At 33.6% G+C, this 21,294-nt stretch overlaps 1 protein-coding gene across 2 annotated transcripts in view; it reads right to left on the bottom strand.

Annotated features, from left to right (window-relative positions):
- Positions 1-21,294, bottom strand: part of LOC115885635 (remodeling and spacing factor 1) — a 53,029-nt gene that overhangs the window by 5,649 nt on the left and 26,086 nt on the right. For both annotated transcript variants that reach the window (XM_030904599.1, XM_030904600.1), the window contains exons 15-21: positions 17,484-17,625; positions 9,389-10,789; positions 7,478-7,752; positions 6,953-7,166; positions 6,740-6,900; positions 3,311-3,479; positions 1,966-2,725 (exon numbers count right to left, since the gene is read on the bottom strand). In XM_030904599.1, coding sequence (XP_030760459.1) covers positions 1,966-2,725; positions 3,311-3,479; positions 6,740-6,900; positions 6,953-7,166; positions 7,478-7,752; positions 9,389-10,789; positions 17,484-17,625 — 3,122 coding nt within the window. The remainder of the gene's footprint in view (positions 1-1,965; positions 2,726-3,310; positions 3,480-6,739; positions 6,901-6,952; positions 7,167-7,477; positions 7,753-9,388; positions 10,790-17,483; positions 17,626-21,294) is intronic.

Here is a 21,294-nt window from a genome sequence, read left to right as displayed (position 1 = left end):
CAGGTATGCCCTTCCATTCTGGGGTACGTGTTGTGCGACTCAATTTGACCGCATTTTCAAGCTCCAGAAAAGAGCTGTTCGATATTCACTGGGACTTAGAACTGGACGCAGAACTCATTGAAAGGACTTTTTTAAAAAATTAAAAATATTAACTCTTCCTTCCTTATTTATATTAGAATCCGTTTGCCTAATACATAAGCATGTATCAGCTTCTCAAGAAAGGCCATCTCACACATATACACTCAGGAACGCGGAACAAGATCTTTATCTACCTACCCCACACTCAGAGTTCAATATTATACAAAAGTTCAATATTATACAACTCAAAAAAAAATCACCTGCCATTTGAAATCAAGTCTATAACATCATTTTCTTCATTTCGCAAAGCATTGAAATCTTATTTACTAGATAAGGCTTTCTACGCCGTAAATGACTTATATTTTGATAATCGATTTTGATCTTGTAAACACTGGTCTAATGTTTGCTATTACTATATTTACCAATGACATCGAAATAAATTTATCTAGAGCTTAAAACTGCACAAATTAGTTTAAAGCGATTTTTAGTATTGCCATGTTGGTCACATTGCACCGCAATCAGCAAGGTTGTCGTTTATTATTTTGTATATTATCGTCTTGTTGAATCTATGGGAGTAATTCTTGTTTTTTGCCGATTTTCATAATCTTTTTTTTTAATTGTACTTTTAAGCACAAAGTGTTCTTTTATGAAATAAATTTTGAGTTTTTGTATTGCATTTCTTGAAATTGTGTGTTGAAAATATGCCGAAGCATTTAAACAGTCGAAGCAAAGAGCTTGTAGCTTTCCTGATAAACTATTTTGAACGAGAACGTGAAAATAAAGGTCCTTTATTACACTTGACTGCAGTCAGAGAAGTAAGTTTGATTGGTAAGCACATTATACCACTTTCAAAGTTATTTCTACTTATTTCGATTTGTAGCGAGTAGCTGCTGCCCTAAATTTAAATATATTGCTACTGTGAATGTTAGTGACTACTGTTAATAAACCCATTAATTGCTAAAATATTAATTATTAAATTAAAAATAAAACGTAAAAATATTTAAAAAATGATATAATAAATATATTGTTTCCCAAGTGTCCCAAGATTCTTCTCATAAATCCATCACAATCTGGCAGCGCTGTCACCATCGCTTGTCACTCAAAGTTGATCACGTGCATCGAAAATTTTTTTGCGATTACTTTAGACGTGTTTCTGCGGTAGAAATATACGAGCCCTAAAAATATTTGCACTTATTTAAGAGCCACCCTGTATATTTAAGCAGTTAGATAATCATTAATAAGGTGCCCGGTGGCGTAGAGGTTCAGGCTCTCGTCTACCAATCTCAAGGTAGTGGGTTCGAATCCCACACCCGGCATTTCATCAGCCGACTATTTTTAATAAAATCAAAATAGTTTGGGTACCTAGGTCGACTCAGCCTTAAATGAGTACTTGGGATTCACAATCCTGAGGTAATAATAGGCGGTTGAAGCGTAGTGCTAGTCACATTACCTTCCTTGTATACCGAACGGCTCTAGTATGGCAAGCTGTACCTTGCTACTCCCAAGGCGTTAAACGCTATATACGGGAGCTATTATATTATAATATTATTATTATAGATAATCATTAAATACCGTATTGTAAATAGAAAAATTTACGTATTCGAATTTTGTAGTTTTCAAAGTTAAATAAATCTGTTACTTATTTAATGACACCGTGTATATTTTAATAAACGTGACAAGATGGTGGATGGTAGGAGAAAACGGGAGGATATATTTGGATTCAGGCCGTCATTTTGCTTAAGAATCACCTGGAATAGTGCCGGAGCTCGAGAACGTATCTTTTTTGCAGATTTATTTTTGCAGTGTTATTGGAATCGCTCGAGTACTCGATTATAGTAGAAATTCATCGGTTTTTCCAATCACTACTAAGTAATTTCAAAAACTTACCCTTCATAGGGGGCGGGTGGCAAAGCATCTTCTGTCGGCGGCGGTGCTGGAGGGTAATTCCCATAATAACCTTCAGCAGGAGGAGGCTGAGTCAAAGACTGTTCTTCACTAGAGCTACTATTCGAGGGGGGTGGGGGGTAAGGTGCTTGATGGGGAGGCATATGGATAGGCGGACGCGCCATACCGGGAGGAGGTTGTGTAACAGGAGGATACCTAACGGGAGGAGGTCCTGCAGGTTCAGGATCGGCCAAATTAATAGGCCCACCACCAGAAGGGGACGGATCCATTGCTCTGTGATGCTGATAAGAATTAGCAGAAGGATGAGCATGAGTAGGAGGAGATGCGTGTGTTTGGGGAGGTGGAGCATGTGTCTGGGAAGGCGGAGCATGCGTTTGTGAAGGAGGAGCACGTGTTTGCGCAGGCGGCGCACGTGATTGCGGCGGCGGGACACGTGACTGAGGAGGCGGAGCGCGGGTTTGAGGTGGCAATCCGTGTGGAGATTGAGATTGTGGTGGTCCACCAGACTGAGGAGGTAATACATGACGATTTGGAGGTCCGTGTAGGGTCCGTGGACCGTGAGATAGAGGTAATCTGCTGTGGGAGGGGGAATGAGATATGTGAGGAGGTGCGGCATGGGTATTGCGAGGAATATGAGTGTTAGGAGGGCCACGTGGAGGTAGGCCTCTGGGATAATGGTTAACTCCAATATGATGAGGTGCTTGAGGGCGGTAAGAACCGCTCATTGGTCCCCTTAGGCCTCCTAAAAATTAAAAAGTTTCTTAATAAAATTTTGAATTCAATATTTAACAAGAAAAAATGTTATTAAGATTTTAGACCAATGGAAAAAGCTCTTTAAAATGCATCAAGCGCCTTACTTAATCCCATAAATACTCATGAGTAACAGCGTACACTTATTGACAACTGGACAGAACACTGCTGCGTTTTTTGTGTCCATGTTAAGAAACGGAGCACCGCGATTTCCTATAATTTTCGTTCATATTTTGATTTTTTTGAATATTTATAATAAATCAAGATAACAGATTTTTTAAATATTCTTGTTATTATGTAATTTTTTAATGGCTTCCGTACGAGGCAATTGTCAGATTTATTTCCAAGAAGGATAAGTTTATGCGTTCATTATTATGACAGATGACAGCAGCGAAAGGCATACTACAATAATTGACAATGTTCTTTCCCTAAAGAGTTGATCCTGGCTATGGAAAATAGATAATCAATAATATAAAAATTAAGAACATTAACCACATAGTTCGATTGACATTTATACAGATATTTAAATAAAAATATTGAAGATCAGATTATAATAAATATCATAAAGAAGGGGTACCTTGCATATTGTATGGAACATGTGACGTATTCATTGGGGCTGTCCTAGCTGGTGAAGAATCACGTGAGTTTTTGGGGCTTTCGTCAGAAGAATCGTCGTCACGCATAGTTGCGAACTGTTTAGGCCGAATGCTACCCACTGGATACACCGTAGCCTGTCCTGGTTTCGACTGAAATTAATATTTCACAAAAAATTACAAGAAACATTTAAAACACTAGGAATATTATTTTCTACCGACAACGCTGCTTTTAACGTCGCTAAACAAAAAAACCCTAGATAATATAAAAATTTAAAAATAGGACCCAAATATTCTTTATATGCGGCAACCAAAAGACATTTTCGACAACGTTGAAGAGTCACAAGTTTCTTAAACAATTATTAAAAGGTTAATTTAATACAACTTTTTGAAAAGATATTAAAATAAAGAAAGAAAAAATTGTATTGAATAATTTTTTTTGTTAATACTTATTAATCTATGAATCATCAACTCAGCATTGTCGAAAGTGTTTTTGGTTACTGCTTATAAAAAATTTATCGCTTTTATACAGGGTGAGTTTCCTACGATATTCTCTATGGGTATCTCGGAAACTACTGGAAATAGAGAGTCGGTTAAATGGGGAAAGAATTGCAGTTTTGTTGGGTCATAAATATGCGCCTTTCAGATTTTGAAAAAGTTCATGGCTTACTAGATATTTCGAAAAAAAACAAATTTCGGGTATTTTAAAAATTGTCCTTAATTCCATTATAAGCTATTTTAGACAAAAAGTTTTCAGATAAAAGTTGTAGATAATCACATCCTTAATGAGAATTTATCCTCCGTTTTTTTCTAAAGCCTGTCATTTTTGACATATGACACAAACATATGTTTTTTAAATGGAAACCATAGTTGGTCATGACTTCATAAAAAGCGCCATTTTTTAAGCTTTTCAGCGATATAAGCTATAATATGTTTTCTTCGAAAAATTACTGAGTTATAGTCAATTCTTATAATTTTTAAACAATTTCACTTAGCCATGGAAACAAGTTTAATCGTCTTTGCTCTCAGCTGTCACATCCAAACTTTGTAAATTAAAATCTTTGAATAAGAAGACTAAGGAAGGAGCATAATGCTATCCATGTATTCATGCATGGTGGGCGGAAAAAGCACCATAAAAGCTCCCTAGGGTGGGGATCCTTGACAGTTCTGTTTGACGATTCATTTGACACATTTGAATTTGATTTGAAATTTTGTGAATTTGTCAGTCTTTACGGAGCTTATTTTATGTTATTTATTATTTATTCTACTACTGATAGGTAGTATAGTAGATAAAGTAGATAAAGGTAGTAAATCTAGATGGAAATTGAGGCAGCACTTAAATTAACAGTGACACTATCGCGATTTATCGAAAATGACTCTAAAATAGTTGGTTGTGTAGCGTGCGGTAGATCTCGGCAAAAATTGAGTGAAATGATGGTACAACTTTTCGTTAGTAAGTGACTATATAATATACATACGTGTAGTAAACCGATCATTTATGAAATTCACTTAAATTAACTAAATTATATATTTTTCTTGCATTTTAGCTTTTATTTACTTGTCAAAGATTAGATGTCAAAGAATTTAGATACGTTAATTTGACTTACCTGCTTCAGTAGCGTATCGGATGTTTGTGGTAATAAATACTTATTATAACTTATCTATTTTTATTAGAATTATATATTTTTATAACAATTTTAATAACTATCAACATTTATTCACAACGTAAAATAAAACAACAAATTATTGAGTCTACCCCACGTCTACCCTACATCATAGTTTTACATTTTTTAAATAAAATTAGAACGACACTGATAAACCGGAATTTAAGTCGGCCATATTTGAGGCCCATCGCGGTCTACCTAAGATTTTTCATATGCTCCTTCCTTAGTCTTTTTATTCAAAGATTAAAATAAACAAAAATTGTAAATATGAATTTTTAACCAAACCAAACCAAATGAAGAAAAGCGTGTAGAATTATTGGATCAACTTTTCTTGACCATACATTTTCGAGGATACGTTGACCGGTGAATGTTACGTTTTTTTAGAGAACGGTTTTCAAGACATGTTAGAAAAGTTAAATTTAGTTATAGCCAATTCTTATCTTTATTGACTAATTTCACTGAGATTGCATGGTATTCTTATTCTGTTATGATTTATAACTTATGAAAAGTCAGAATATATTATTAAACGGTTTTTACAATTTACATTACACAAACTAAAACTTAAAAATATAATATCACTACATACACTTTAAGTTATTTTAGAAAATGTTCAAAAAATCCGCCATTGTTTTGAGTTGCATTTTTTTAAAACTTACTACCTATTCTCACAGAAGGACCGATCGACTTAATTAAACTTCTCTCATACCGCCTCTTCGAGTGCCACTCTTAATTCATAAGTTTATTTGTAAACCTTATTGTTACTCATACCGCATAAAAAAATCTAAAATGGATAGGTCAGGTGATCGGAGGAGGCCTATTTAATTGGTCCACCTCACCTCTTCCTATCCTTGAGTTTGCATAATTATAATATAAATAATTTTTAATATTTCTTTCATTATGGGTGGGGAGGGGGATCATAATGAAAGTCATGTTGGAACCACTATTGATGCGCGAGTATCTACACGCTTTTCTTCATTTGAAAAATTCATATTTACAATTTTTGTTTATTTTAATTTACAAAGTTTGGATGTGACAGCTTCACATTTCTGAGAGCAACGGCGATTGAACTTGTTTCCATGGCTAACTAAGTGAAATTGTTTAAAAATGATAAGAACTGGCTATAGCTCAGTAATTTTTCGAAAAAAACATATTATAGCTTATATCGCTAAAAAGCTTGAAAAATGGCGCTTTTTATGAAGTCATGGCCAACTATGGTTTCCATTTAAAAAAACATGTTTGTGCCATATGTCAAAAATGACAGGCTTTAGAAAAAAACGGAGGACATAATCTCATTAAGGATGTGATTATCTACAACTTTTATCTGAAAACTTTTTGTCTAAAATAGATTATAATTGAATTAGGGACAATTTTTAAAATGGCCGAAATTGGTTTTTTTCGAAATATCTAGTAAGCCATGAACTTTTTCGAAAATCTGAAAGGCGCATATTTATGACCCCACAAAACTGCAATTCTTTCCCTATTTAACTGACTTTCTATTCCCAGTAGTTTCCGAGATACCCATAGAGAACATCGTAGGAAACTCACCCTGTATAGTCAAAATATAGTCAATTAAGGTAATCCACTTTATCTAAGGACTTTAGTTAAAACATCAAGTGTCAGCACTGAATAATAGCACTATAAAGATGGAATCAAAAATATTTTTATATCGGTATTTTAATAACACGCTTTTAGTAAAAATATTTATTTTGTAGTTAGTTATTCGTTTTTATAATTAAAATCAAGTCAAACCTGTAACATCCTCGTAATAATTGACGGAGTTGGCTGAGCTTGAGAAAATGGTTGCGGTGGCGCAGCTATCTCAATCTTCGGAGAATCCGACATGGTTGCTTTAACGGGTTGCTTTTTGGCGACAGTGATCGTAACCTCGCCAGTTTTAATTTGCACAGACCCTAAAACAACATTTTTTAAAAACCCATAAAAATAAAATAGCTAAATTTCTACCTCGTCTTTTCTTTGGAACCTCTTCCTCGGAGCCGTCTTTTCCCTTGCTAGAACCGCTGGTCGACATGTCGTCGAAAAAGGGTAGGGATATTCCCGGAGGTTCTGACAAGTCGTCGTTCTCGTCAGCATTTTTGATTAAGGCACTGACGTTACTGACGATCGGTTCGTGCTTTTCCAGAGGCTCTTTAAGATCTCTACCTCTCTTACCCAAAACCTACAAGAACAATTATTAAAGAATATTATAAATTATATAAGTAATATTCAAGTCATATTTAAAGTAAATTGTTTCTTGAAAATATTTCTTTTTAAATTGGGGCAAAGTTGCGCTTTTGGGATGTTCATCAAGATGCCATTAAAAAAGTTTTAAAAATATCAAGGATTGCTGAGTTTTTTGGAAAAATAAAATAGCCACCGTTTCAGACCTTTTATAAAAGTGGGTACCTGCTTGCTCTGATTCAAATTGCTAATACCAGAAACATTATACCTGACATTATAAATAAAAAGTAAATAATTTAATATTATTACCACTGGAATAGATGTCGCTTTATTGTCGCTCAAGGAGATGAGTTCGACGGCTGGTTTTTCCACGTTGTCTTTGACAGGTTTCGTGGGAGTGACAGGAGTAATATCTTTCTCTACCGTCGAGGAGGAGTCTTCGTCGATTACTATGTTAATTTTTTGCTTAGATTCAGCTGCCTTCAAGTTAACCTTCTCGATATAGACGACAGGATTGTCGTTCTCTTCCAATTTCGGCTTCACCGGTTTAGTGGGGATGCTCGCCGCCTTATCGTTAGCTACACCTATAAAAATATAATTTAATTTCATATAAATACAGACAAATATAGATATAATATATATTTGAACTGGAATTGCTCAAGTATTCTATATGCAAAGTATATAAATCTGGAAAGACAATGTCTTAGGATATGAATTATAGTCGTTATTGTGAATCTTAGCAATAGGCTTAAAAAATTACGCTATGTACGCCCAACAGCAGAGATAACAATGATCTTGGTGATAAAAAGAAAGAACTGGTGGAAAATATATCACGAGAAATTCTCAGCATCGAAAACTTAAATCAATTTAAAGCAATAGAAAAGATTGCTGCTGCTATTGGACCAACACTAAAAGTTCTCCAGTATACAGATATACCACCTTTGACACAATTTAATAAAGAACCAAAGAAACCAGGCAACAAAAATATTATTCGACAAAGAATAAGACTTTATAGCACAAAAAAACGTCCGAGAAAAGCATACAGAAAGTTTATTAAACCGTCTGAAACAGACAAAAAACCATATAGTGGTTAACTTATTGCTACAAAATTAATTAAAATTAAAGAACATTGTTTATACATTGACTTTTATTACTGATTAGATAAATTGGTATTAAGGAATTTTCACACATAAAATAAGTTCATCAGCTTTTTTGCAATCTTTGAGATTTTCATTTCTAGATGGTTTGAGTAATGTTTGCTCTGAATAAAATTCAGTGAAAATATAAATCAAATAATACTTTATCAAAAGTAGTTTAGAAACAAAATATAATATTTGAATTCAAAAATAGTAGATAAAAATATTTCTTTATGGTTTGACTAACGTTCACTCACAAAATTAAGGTCTAGCACATTATCAAAAGTTTTCTTTTTATTATTAAAGTACATATCATATATTTTCATAAATAAAACTATTTGAATTTAATTTTTAAACAAATTTTAAATCTCTAGTGAATCTACGTCCCACTAGTCATAATTATAACAGAATAAACTACCTACACTAAAACGCACAAAACTTGGTATTCATTTCACTTATTCTTATTTTATATAATATTCTGCTTATCTTACTATTAAGAACGTTCTAAACTTTCTAAAATATATTTTGAAATTTATGAAAAATATTAATATATACCACCAACTGTGATACTCAAATCCAACTGTGATACTGTGATGTAAATAATTACCTATTTTTCTTATTGTTTGTTTTTTGTTGTCTATTTTTTTTGTGTTTATTTTTTTTATCCTTTTGTCACTCAATTTGAAATGTATATGTCAATGTAGATTTATAAATTTTAAATTGTCCTTATAAGATTGAACCCCTTGAGGATATTGAGACAGATCCCTGTAATTGCATTATTGTTAACAATAACGAGTTGTATATGGCTGGTGATACAAAATAAACCAAATAACAATCAAACTTTGAAATAAACCGTAAAAATAAACGTCTCTAGTTTAGCTGACAAATTAAAATCGTGAAATTAAGGGACAACAAACGGCAACATTGTTGGGTATGCGAGCGGACTAGCTAGTTTGGACAACCTATTAAAATTTTTAAATTCACTCTAAATCGGGAATGAACAACCGGAACTAAGTTTATTCCTGTGGTGTATTTTTTCTTTAAAATCATATCAAAATTTAAAAAAAATCTTTCTGTGACTTACCTTTCACCTCGGGCTCCTTGGCTTTAAGAACGCCCAACGGCTTCTTAATATAAATTTTCGGAACCAAAAGCGACCGTTTCTCGCGCCTTTCCCTCTCCGAATCTTCATCCTCCTCCGCCTCCTCCTCATTATCCTCATTTTCCTCGCTACCCTTATCCTCATCCTCCACTTCATCCTCTTCTTCGTTCGCGACGAAATCTTCGTCGTCGTCACTATCTATCCTTCTCGGGTGCTTCTTGGTCACCTCCTCCTCTTCGCTATCCGAGCCCAAAGTATCCACGTAAGTCGCTCGTTTCCCTCTGGTTCGACGACCTCTACCTAGTTCCTCTTCGCTGGACGTCAATCCTCCGTACTTTATTCTTCTGCTTTTCTTTTTATCTTTTCCAGAACTCTTCTTTTTCTTTCCCTTTCTACTCCTACCCCATCCAGAGGCATCGGATTCCTCCGTGTCTGATTCATCCCAAATAGATTTCTTCTTTTTTCTTTTTGGCGCGTCGTCGTCCGAATTGTCGTTGATGAAATCTTCGTCGTATCTCTTCGTCCTGGCTCTAGTCGATCTGCGTGTCGGTAAATTCTTTCTTCGTTTTTTCCCGACGTAATCGTCGCTGTCTTCAGACCCACCCGATTCATCCTCGTCCTCTTCTTCCTCCGATTCGGAACTAGATCCCTTGAAATCTTCGTCGGATATGTCTTCTTCCTCGCTGTCAAAGTCCAGGCTGTTTAGTTTGCGTTGTTTCTTTCTCAGCATTTTTCTTAGGTTGGTGATGTTGGCTCTGCCCTCGTTCTCCCGCGCTTTGGGTTCGGGTTCCAGGCCTTTGACGATGGTTTGTATATCCTTGCCTCTACCCAAATTACCGGCCGTGTCCTCCGGTTTGTCCAGTTCCTCGCCAATTGCTGTCTTCATCATCTCGTCGTACTCGTTAAATTTGTAGCTCTTAGCTTGCCTGCGTTGTCTCAGCTGATATATAGGTTCGTCGCTGTCGTCGCTGTCTGAATCCGAGTCATAATCGGAATTCGACTCGCCCTTGGATGAATCAGAATCTTCTTCGGCAGAATGTCGTCTCTTCTTTTTACGGTGCTCAGAGGGTTCTTTCGCGGGCAAGACGTTATTCAGGCTGATTCCGACGTAGGCCAATCGTTCCTTTCGCCGGTCTTCGATGATTTTTTTGCTCAACAATCTGTCGTGCTCGGCGAGTTTCGCCTGTAACTTGTCCAGCAAACATATATGCTGACACGGAGGGCAAAACCAATCGCCTTCGGGGATAACTAGGAGGGGCGGTCGCAAACAGGAACAATGCCAGCCGTTGTCGCATTTGTCGCAGAGCAAGATCCATTCGGGATGGTCGAATTTGCCGCACTTTTGACAAGGAAAATCGTCGACGGTTTCTTCTTGGTCGGAATCTAGATTTAGAATAAAAATATTGAGAATGAAAATCTAATTGATTTACAAGATATAAAAGGCATGCGACATTAATACTGACATTGAATTATCAATCCATGGCAATAGATCCTTATTTTTTTATCTATGATCCATAGCTGGGAAACTTAAATGGAAACGACAATTCATTAAAATAGTTATTCCCCCAACCACCAGAGTGCGCAAAGTTCCAAAACTGTCAGTATCAACCTTTGAATAAGAAGACTAAGGAAGGAGCATAATGCTATCCATGTATTCATGCATGGTGGGCGGAAAAAGCACCATAAAAGCACTCTAGGGTGGGGATCCTTGACAGTTCTGTTTGACGATTCATTTGACACATTTGAATTTGATTTGAAATTTTGTGGATTTGTTAGTCTTTACGGAGCTTATTTTATATTATTTATTATTTATTCTACTACTGATAGTTGTATAAAGGTAGTAAATCTAGATGGAAATTGTGGCAGCACTTAAATCAACAGTGACACTATCGCGATTTATCGAAAAAGACTCTAAAATAGTTGGTTGTGTAGCGTGCGGTAGATCTCGGCAAAAATTGAGTGAAATAATGGAACAACTTTTCGCTAGTAAGTGACTATATAATATACATACGTGTAGTAAACCGATCATTTATGAAATTCACTTAAATTAACTAAATTATATATTTTTCTTGCATTTTAGCCTTTATTTATTACTTGTCAAAGATTAGATTTCAAAGAATTTAGATACGTTAATTTGACTTACCTGCTTCAGTAGCGTATCGGATGTTTGTGGTAATAAATACTTATTATAACTTATCTATTTTTATTAGAATTATATATTTTTATAACAATTTTAATAACTACGAACATTTATTCACAACGTAAAATAAAACAACAAATTATTGAGTCTACCCCACGTCTACCCTACATCATAGTTTTACATTTTTTAAATAAAATTAGAACGACACTGATAAACCGGAATTTAAGTCGGCCATATTTGAGGCCCATCGCGGTGTACCTAAGATTTTTGATATGCTCCTTCCTTAGTCTTCTTATTCAAAGGTATCAACAATAAAAATGTCAATAATTTGATTTTTAGCTGACACGAGACACTTTTTTGTGATCACAAAATATCCCCCTTTAGAACATTTTCTGTAATGGCAATGACTGGAAGTAAAAGCTATACTGTGCGAACAAACACTAGAGGCGCTGCTAGTCATTAAAAAATTAACAAATATTCATTTGTTTTTTAAATATGTCATTATTTTTACAGATGCTTATTTCGTTGGGTTTTATGAACATTCGGTGTGTGATTTTGGCAATTTCCTCATTAATTACTGGTGTATTTGTACTTATTTTACCAAGTACATTTTATTGGCTTTTTGTGGCTTTTTTCGACCGCGAACGCAAACCTGCGAAGAAGAACTGTAGCGTTCCGTTACGACCAATTACGACAACAAAAATGGCAGTTTTTTCGTTTTTCAAATCCCCGGAAAGATTCGACTAGTTTTAGTTACTATTTCAAAAAGTTTATGGGTATGTAAAATAGATAATTTATAATAACATCAATAATTGTTTTATTTTTATAAACGTTCGATCGGGTATTGATATAAACATTTTTTTTATTGTAACAAAATAGATATATTAAAATTAAATTATATGTCATATATAAATTACAATTTTCTAATTTAATTTTTAATATATAATGTAATTTTAATATATAGTAAACGCCACGAATATTTGGGAGCGATTCATCGGTCGCTACCATGTGAACTAATCTGTTCAAGGTCATATAAAACTTAATTCCAGTGCCGTGGTGTTTCAAGTCATATAATAATCAATATATAATCTGTTATAATTTGTTGTTTTGACTGTCAAAGTCTTGTCAAAACATATATTTAGTTATAAATATAAAATGGAATGCCCCATTAGTCGCATTGCAAGCACACCAATAGACTGACGCACAAAAACGAATCAATCAAAGAAACGCGATATAGTATCGTCTTTGTCAATCACGCTAACATTTTAGAATAAGTAGGAGGAGGGCAGGCAGATGATTAGACCAGGCCTTTAAAAAACTACGTCTGCGGTAAAAATTTACGTTTTTAATGTAAAAATGATAGCGCGCGTGTCGATTCTAACTTCATCAAGCGATGAATCACTCCCAAACATTCGTGGCGTTTACTATACCTATTTCGTTACAATTAAAAAAATGTTCCTGTAATATTAAAAAAAAAATATAGGGATCGATATTTCATGAATTTAGTGCGCGAACAAATTCAAGCGCTTCTTTTACATTCATTTCATGACATAAGTCAAAATTCTAATTTCCATCCATTGAAGGATGTTTTGTGTTTGTGATTTTGCGGTTTACTTTCGTTTTGCATTTTCGAATTACTGTACTTCCTTACTGAAATTCCTAATTTCAGATTTTTTGTTAGTATTCTGTTTTAGACAATGTTTTGTAATAATAGTGGGATAATTTGTGATTTTGTACAAACTCTTATTTTTTTATCATGGTGGACATGACATTTTGGAGAGAAACAAAAATCACCATTATTGTGGATTATTTAAATGTTATTGAAGAAGAATTGTAAGAGGCTGGATAATTTGGTAAAATTTGAGCCACTAAAAGTTGTGACCGCAATGGGAAGTCTATATCTTTACCAATATATAACCAATTATTAGCAATTATTAGCAAATTATTAGCAAAGGATTGGTTAGTGTCTAGTTTTGTACCGTTGCCCAAAAAAACCCAATGCCAAAGAATGTTCCAACCATCGAACAATTGCCCTGATGAGTCACACAGTGAGTGTTTTTGAGAATTATTTATAATAGAATTTTTGCTAAGGTGGACTCAGAAATCACTGACAACCAAGTAGGGTTTAGAAGAGGAATGGGTACGCGAGAGGCTCTGTTTAGCATAAATGTGCACAGAGGTGTATTGATATGAATCAGGACCTGTATGTGTGTTTTATAGATTTTGAGAAGGCTTTCGATAAAGTTCAACATCATAGACTAATGGAAATACTTAAAGGCATGAATATCGATAGCCGAGATATCAGGATAATAGCAAATCTTTATTGGGGGTAAACAGCGAAGGTTATAGTGGACGACTTTCTGATGAAGTAAAGATTCTGAGCGGCGTTCGTCAAGGATGTATTCTTTCTCCGCTATTGTTTAATATATATATCGAATCAATTTTTCGGGGAGCCTTGACTAGTAGAAAGGAGGGCATCACTATTAATGGGCAGGTCTTAAATAATATGCGGTTCGCGGACGATACCGTCCTTATAGCAGACAACGTGGAAGGTCTGCAAACACTTCTACAAAGACTAAACAACACGTGTAGAGTCTATGGCCTGAAAATGAACCCTAAGAAAACTAAATTTATGATAATCACTAAGAGAGAAGATGTCCAAGCCAATGTTCTAATAGATGATATATATATACACCTATGGAGAGAGTACAAAAATATAAATATCTAGGCAGTTGGTTGACCGAAAACTTGGATCAATCCCAGGTGAGGTGATTAACACCCTTAAAAAGAGAAAACTTGAGTACTTTGGACGCATAATGAGAGGACCTAAATATGCCCTGCTGCAGAACATAATAGAAGAAAAGATAAAGGGCAGAAGGAGCCAAGGAAGAAGAACATCATGGCTCAAGAATTTGAGAGAATGGTCTGGAATGATTTCAAACCAGTTATTAAGAGCAGCCGTTAACAAAGTTAGAATTGCCATGATGAGTTCCAACCTCCATTAGGAGATGGAACCCAAAGAAGAAGAACCAATTATAGTTCAAATAGAGTTCGTCTACAAAACATAAATACAATTAATCTTAAGATATTTTTTTTTAGAAAAAACAGAAAACATTTTCTTATCCTTATAATTTAAATGTTTTAACCATAGATTTAGGAAGAACAGATATCACATTGTGCATTTTAACCCGATCAAACAATCGGAGGTTGACTACGTACTGTAAAAACCAACTGAAATAGAGAAGGCGACATTGCCACATCTCAAATTTGCGCCTATCTACTTAATTTGATTTGCAGAAAAGGTGACTTTAAAACCTTCACCGGATATCAATAAATCTCAATTTCTTAATAAAATTAATAGTTTATTTTTAAAGCATGCGTAATAATATGTTATTAACCAGAGGATATATCCGTTACTATTAAAGGACGTGTTTACTGTTTAAAGTGCTGAAACGTCTAGAACTATTGGCAACGTCGCTGCTAGTCTTCCAAAATGAAATGAGCCGTCCGTCCCACCACCCCTCGCGACGGCCTTTGGTCCGTTATAGCGTACTACGTTTAGCTTACGGTGTGTTTGAAGTCGGAATCAAGTCCGAAGTGAACTTTTAGTGTTTTTCAGTAGTTTTTGTTTTTGTTTAACGTACTTTTGAATCTGCGAATTTTCAATATGGTACGACAGTGTCAAGTGTGTGGAAAAATAAGCTCAAATTACCCGAATTTGTCTTTTCACAGGTAGATACAAATTTCCGCCGTAATTGTACATAGGCGTCCTACAAGGGAGCCCCTTACAATTAAAATAATTTCTAATTATATTTGTTGGATTTTGATCTATTAAAACAAGAACGTATATAGTAGTCGGTAATTGAATTATAATTCGTCTCAATTACTACCTAACTGTTGTAGATCATAACAAATTTGAATATAAACGGTGCATTTGAAACTTTATTATAAGCCAGAAAGTGACATTTTTTTTCTTAAAATTCGTCATATTTTGGTCATTATATACGATATTCTAAAGGAATTTTGCTCAACAAATAAACAAAGGTGTTTAGCTGACCTTTTTTACATTTTACTGCTTTATTATATCTGCCATTCGGCCTTGTTTAGACAATTTTTTACCACCGTACAAATGCCTCTTCCTAGAGTTATTTGTACGGTGTGTTTAACTTTTTTTAGAATGGGACGAACTGTAAATAATTTTTAGGCTACTAGTTTTAATAATACCTATATACAGAATGACCCAGGCCTCCAAAAAAGCTTTTTACCTATTACGTTTTTGGTTTGTGATTTTTATTTCAATTTTTTACATAAGATGGGGGCCATTGTAACGCACATTTTCAAAATATTTTTGTCAACATACAGGGTGATTCAAACCGCAATACATACGCTTAATACAGTTCATGAAGATTGAGACATTTAACTAAAATTTGATTGTCTGATGAAGTTACCTTTAAAAGTAATGGGTTTGTAAATAAACGTAATATTCATTATTATGCGACCGAAATCCCATACTGTAGCACACAGATTTGATACTTTTAATGATAAATGCCGAAAGTCAAATCTTGTCTTATATTTTCAAAAAAACACAATTTTCTCATTGAGTTTAGGTAAAGGAAGTTATTAATAATACAAGATTAAACAACTATTACACAGTACTTCACAGGAAGCTATTAATTGCGAACAAATTATTAAGCTATCGATTGCGAACTAACTAAATCGTTACTAATTACTAATTTTGAAAAGTGCTTTTTAAGATCGAAAAAGGTAAAACTAAAACCTAAACTATCATTTGAGATTAAACGGGAAGTTCTACATAATGTTGCCTATTCTAAACAAGAAAAATTTATTTATAAGTTTTATAACATCTCTAATTAAATTTGGACGAAAAGAATATTTCTGTTTGCTGTAGGTAATTTTCTCAGGGAAAATACATAAATAAAAATGACTTTTTAAGTCAAAAAAAGTCAAAAGGACAAGTTATTCCAAAAAAGGACTGTCCTTTTCAAAAAAGGACAGGTGGCAACCCTAGGTATTTCTGGAATGGAAATTTAATAGCAAATCTACAACTCTAGTTTGAAAATATGTCCCGGCCACCTATGTTTACAAAAATGTCTAAAATGTGCTTTACCATTGCCTCCATATTCTGAAAAAAAATTGAAAGAAAAGTCACCAACCACAAACCTAATATAGAATTGTTTCAGAAACTTGAGTCACCCTGTAAATATTCAAAAGTAACTGAAAGTTTATATAGAAGTAACTGAAAGTTTAAATTGAAAATCGACGTTGGAGAGATTTTCGAAAACTACCTACTAACGTTTCAACATAAGTATATGTGGGATATTAATTATATTATTATATTAGACCTTATAACAAAACTCATCTGACGAAAAAGTGTTAATGTAGTATATTAATATGGAGTAAAAATTTTACTAATTACTTTACTTTTACGTTACTAATTAAATTCCTTCCAAAAAACGATACGCCACTGGCCATTAGAACAATCCAAATGCGCCTAGTTGCCGGGGTCGGAAATTTTAGACTTCTCTGTCTCTTCTGTCCTTGTTTGACATATTGGAATGTTTGATACACTTCCAACGAGTATTTATGAATGAGATGTTCGATCTATCTTTATAATGTCTTTGGTTTTAACAAACCTTAATATTTGATATGGAATTCATAAAATCCGATACATCTACAAAACTCCGTAATAAAAGACCAACAGTATATAAGTACAATTTCAAAATAAACTAAGCATAGTTTAAATCTAACTAATGCTAAAGTATTAACAATGTCAGCTGGACTAGTTTCGGACTCTTAATTCGCGCATTGCCTTTGTAGACGCCATTAGCATCGTCTAAACTTAAAAGTCCCAAATCAATCCAAGTGACTTTGGAAATATCATACCTAATTCAGAAAGTATAACAGATATTTAATTACCTTTTTTGGCTGTTCTTGCTCGTTTCAAAGGCTGAGAATCGTCGGCATCTTCCAAATCGCTTTCTGGAGAAAACTCGTGATCAGATTTCAAGTCTTCCAGCCTCACTGCCTCTTCTTCTTCCTCAATTGGAGATTCTTCATCCTGTGCGTAAAAGAGACCAAAATGATACAGGCCATAATAGACGTTTCCAATTCAATATATAGCCCAGACTATACATAGCATTTACTTGTTAGTTCTACCTGTGCAATCAACGAGTTTAAAAACCTTGTGTGTCGACAAAAAAAAATCTATCCGTTTTACTTGATCTGAATTGAGACGGAAGATCGTCTAGAGAACTAACGTGGTCATTCAGTTAGTACAACAAAACTGTTGTTTTGCCTACACTGAAATTTGGGAAGGTAAAAACGGAATTAACCATCTTAGAAAAAGCAAAAACTTTTATGAAGAACACATTTTTTCCAAAAAGTTAAAAATTAAAATGACATTATATCAAGTTGAACTTCAAAATTAACATAGAGAAAGTTTGAAGCTTTTTGGTTTTACCTTATTAAGTAATTGTTATCAAGTAGTAATTGTTAATTTTGAAATTTAACTTGATATAAGGTCATTTTAACAGAACGTCAACGGTTTTTATAGACGTATCACAAAACATCCCCCTTTAGAACTTTTTCTTTAATGGCTATAAACGGGAGTAAAAGACCAACCGCCCGAACAAACACTAGAGGCGCTACTGGTCATCAGATGGTGTAAACATTGTATAAATTTAATCATCTAATTTTGACACAAGGGGTCGCGCTTAACTTTTATAATTTTAATTCAATATTCATTGTTTTCAAACTATAATATTAGACTTTGTTGTATTTTGTGAATGTATAAATGTTTTCTTAGTTAAAAGTTGCATTATATTAATTTAAACTATATTACATACATATTTAAAATTAAAATTTTATGAGATATACGTCAGTTGTTGTCTAAAATGTCATCTTGATAACAAAAAGTCAGTTATTGTCAGAAATAGTTAAAATCATGTTAAAATATTAAAATTCACAAGTTATAATTAGATATTTTATATTATTTCTAAAACAAAATCATAATGGTACAGCGTAATGTTGATATGCAGGCCCAAAACAAAAAGTGCCATTATATTTTTCAGTTTTCGTTATCAGCCGCGGAAGTTTCAGTGATTTTAGTGTTGTCGGATATTTTTATTTGTGAAAAAGAAATTAAATATTGCGTTTGGATTGCAAAAATAGATGTAGCAGTTTTATTGCAATGGAAGTAAGCGTTTGTCCATTTTATATTTTACTTTTTTCATACCTACAAAATTCGTTTTATTTAAAAAATGTTAGAAAACAAAATTGACATAATAGGCTTGTTCCATCATATCCTATTTGTATGTTTTTTAAACGTTTTTGGATACTACTTATTATAATAAGTGCACCATTAAAATTTCAAAACGAAATCTTTTGCCGTTTTCGAGATGTGAGAGCTTAAAGTTTTTAACGGCGAGACGAGGCTACGCCCCCTCGTGACGTAGTTCCACTACACCCGACTTGCCGTCAATCAGTTCGTAACGGAAACACTGTTTGAATTAATGTGATTTGTCATTTTATCGTTATTTAGACTATTTCGTTGGTTTATTTTCACAAGATGCATTCGGTAGGAGAAGGGTTCAATAAAGCTGATTCGGGCAATATCCCAGAAGTGGACATTTTTATGATAATGGGTTATTTTAATAAAAATAAGGAGTTTATTAGTTCAGAAATGAAGGAAATAAAGTTACAAAGGTACCTGAGTAAACCTTTTATTTTCTATTATATTTTCCTGCTAATATTTTCTATTGCTTAAATACCTATCTGTATCGGAAAGCAGTGGCGGCTCGCTAGGGTAAAAAAAACAAAGGGTTATTTACCCTATATGAAAGAAGGCTACCTATGCATTTTCTTAACTAACCTATGCAATCTTCTATTTGTAACATTAATACAATTAATTAGCATTTTGAGGCTTTTCGGCTAATTATTGAATTAACAATTGTTTATTGTTTATATTAATAATATAAATAAGTTAGAATATGAATATAATTAATATTGAATTAATACATAATAATTGTACAAGTAAATAAGAGACTTTCCTCAAATATATATTTTTTTGTTTCCTTTAATGACTAAAGTAAATTTTAAAGCACTAGTACCTTAAAGTAATATTATTATATATCGGAGTGTGGCGAAAAATATTTTAACACGCTTGCAGAAAACTATTTTTAATTATTTTTGATATTTTTTAAATTTTAAAAATTTTAATTAAAAAAAAACAAAAATAAATTAATTATTGATCAATTATTAATAAATATTCTCGCGAAAAATTCACGAACCAGAAAAAATCAGTGGTTTCATATACAGCTGACAAATACTGAATTGATTTTAAGATATGTGATTGACTAGGACTAGTTCGAGGTTGGTCCGCGAAAAGACGTAATACAATAAATATATAGAAAAATATTTCTACTTTAAGGTAAAAAGTGATACGTAAGCTATGTACTTTTTTCTTACAGACAAAATGATGGTAATAATGCCATTGGATAATATGTGCAGTTAAAACAACAGCAATCACTATAACAAGTAGTGGCAAAAAATTACACCGGAGCACAAAATTAATGCAAAAAATTATAATGTACAATGCATTATTATAAATACTAGTGAAAAAAGTGTGATAGAAGCAAAGTGTAATGACTGTGCCGCATCCGAACGTGGTTGCAAGCACGCGGTAGCATTTCTTATGTGGTTGCATAAATTTGATGGTTTGAAATGCGCTTCTCTTGATCATGCATTTTAAGATCCTTGTCTACTGTATTGGCCCTGAAATGAAAATTTTCATTTGCCGCCTGCCTTGCGTCGTCTTTCAATATTTCCTTAATAATGGCTGCTTGTTTTCTTGTATTTGAAGCAGAAGATCGTTTTTTTTTGGCACTCAAAAATGTGAGGAATAACACCTGATTTTAGTTTTATTTATTAAAAAAAAGGAAACACTACTTGTAGCTATTAACTTACATTAAAGTGATCTTCACAACAAAATCTGGTGCCTCTGTCAGAGACAAAATCATGTCTTCGCATTGCATGCTGCCATGCTCGTCTTAACTGTATATCGGACGGTAAAGAAATAAATAGTTTTTCTGGGGAATTTTTATTCGTATTTGTGCATTCTGGCACTACACAACGTTTCCTTGTCTGTTTTATACTAATATTGAATAAAAGAAAGACTAGTACTACACTACGTTACACTAAAAATTTAAAACACACTTTCTGTAATCGGGCAAAGCAAACCTGTGCATTGTATCGAGCGCGGTCGCCAGCCGACCTGTGGTGCTATGACGTAGCGGCTGGCCACGCCTCTTTCTCGCGCAATAGATGTTTGTACGTGTTATTGAGGTACTAAACCTACGAATAAAATTCTAATTTTTGGTAGATCTGTTATTTAGTTGTACTTTCGATTGATAAAATAAAAAAAAATTGTGAAACAAGCCCATTGTTATGTAATATATTCCATTTAAATGTAATATATTACTTTATAATTAAAACAAACGTAAATTTAAAAAATATGTTAAAAATATATACAGGCATTAATTGAAATTTTTAGTATGCGAACAAACAGGAGAGGCGCTTTATTATTTACTTTCATTTCCTAACATGACAGATGAAGTTCTAAAGGGGGATGTTTTGTGAGACCTGTGGTGTATCTGTTTAAAAAAAACTAAAGAGTTTACAAAAAATAACTATTTTTGTAGATTTTCTTACAGTGGCGTTACATAGTAGA

This window comes from Sitophilus oryzae, unplaced genomic scaffold, assembly GCF_002938485.1.
Source record: "Sitophilus oryzae breed Bouriz unplaced genomic scaffold, Soryzae_2.0 scaffold_404_pilon_pilon, whole genome shotgun sequence".
NCBI classification, from domain to species: Eukaryota; Metazoa; Arthropoda; class Insecta; order Coleoptera; family Curculionidae; genus Sitophilus; species Sitophilus oryzae.
Note: the sequence above shows the minus strand (reverse complement) of the source record. Positions and strands in the feature narration are given on the sequence as shown.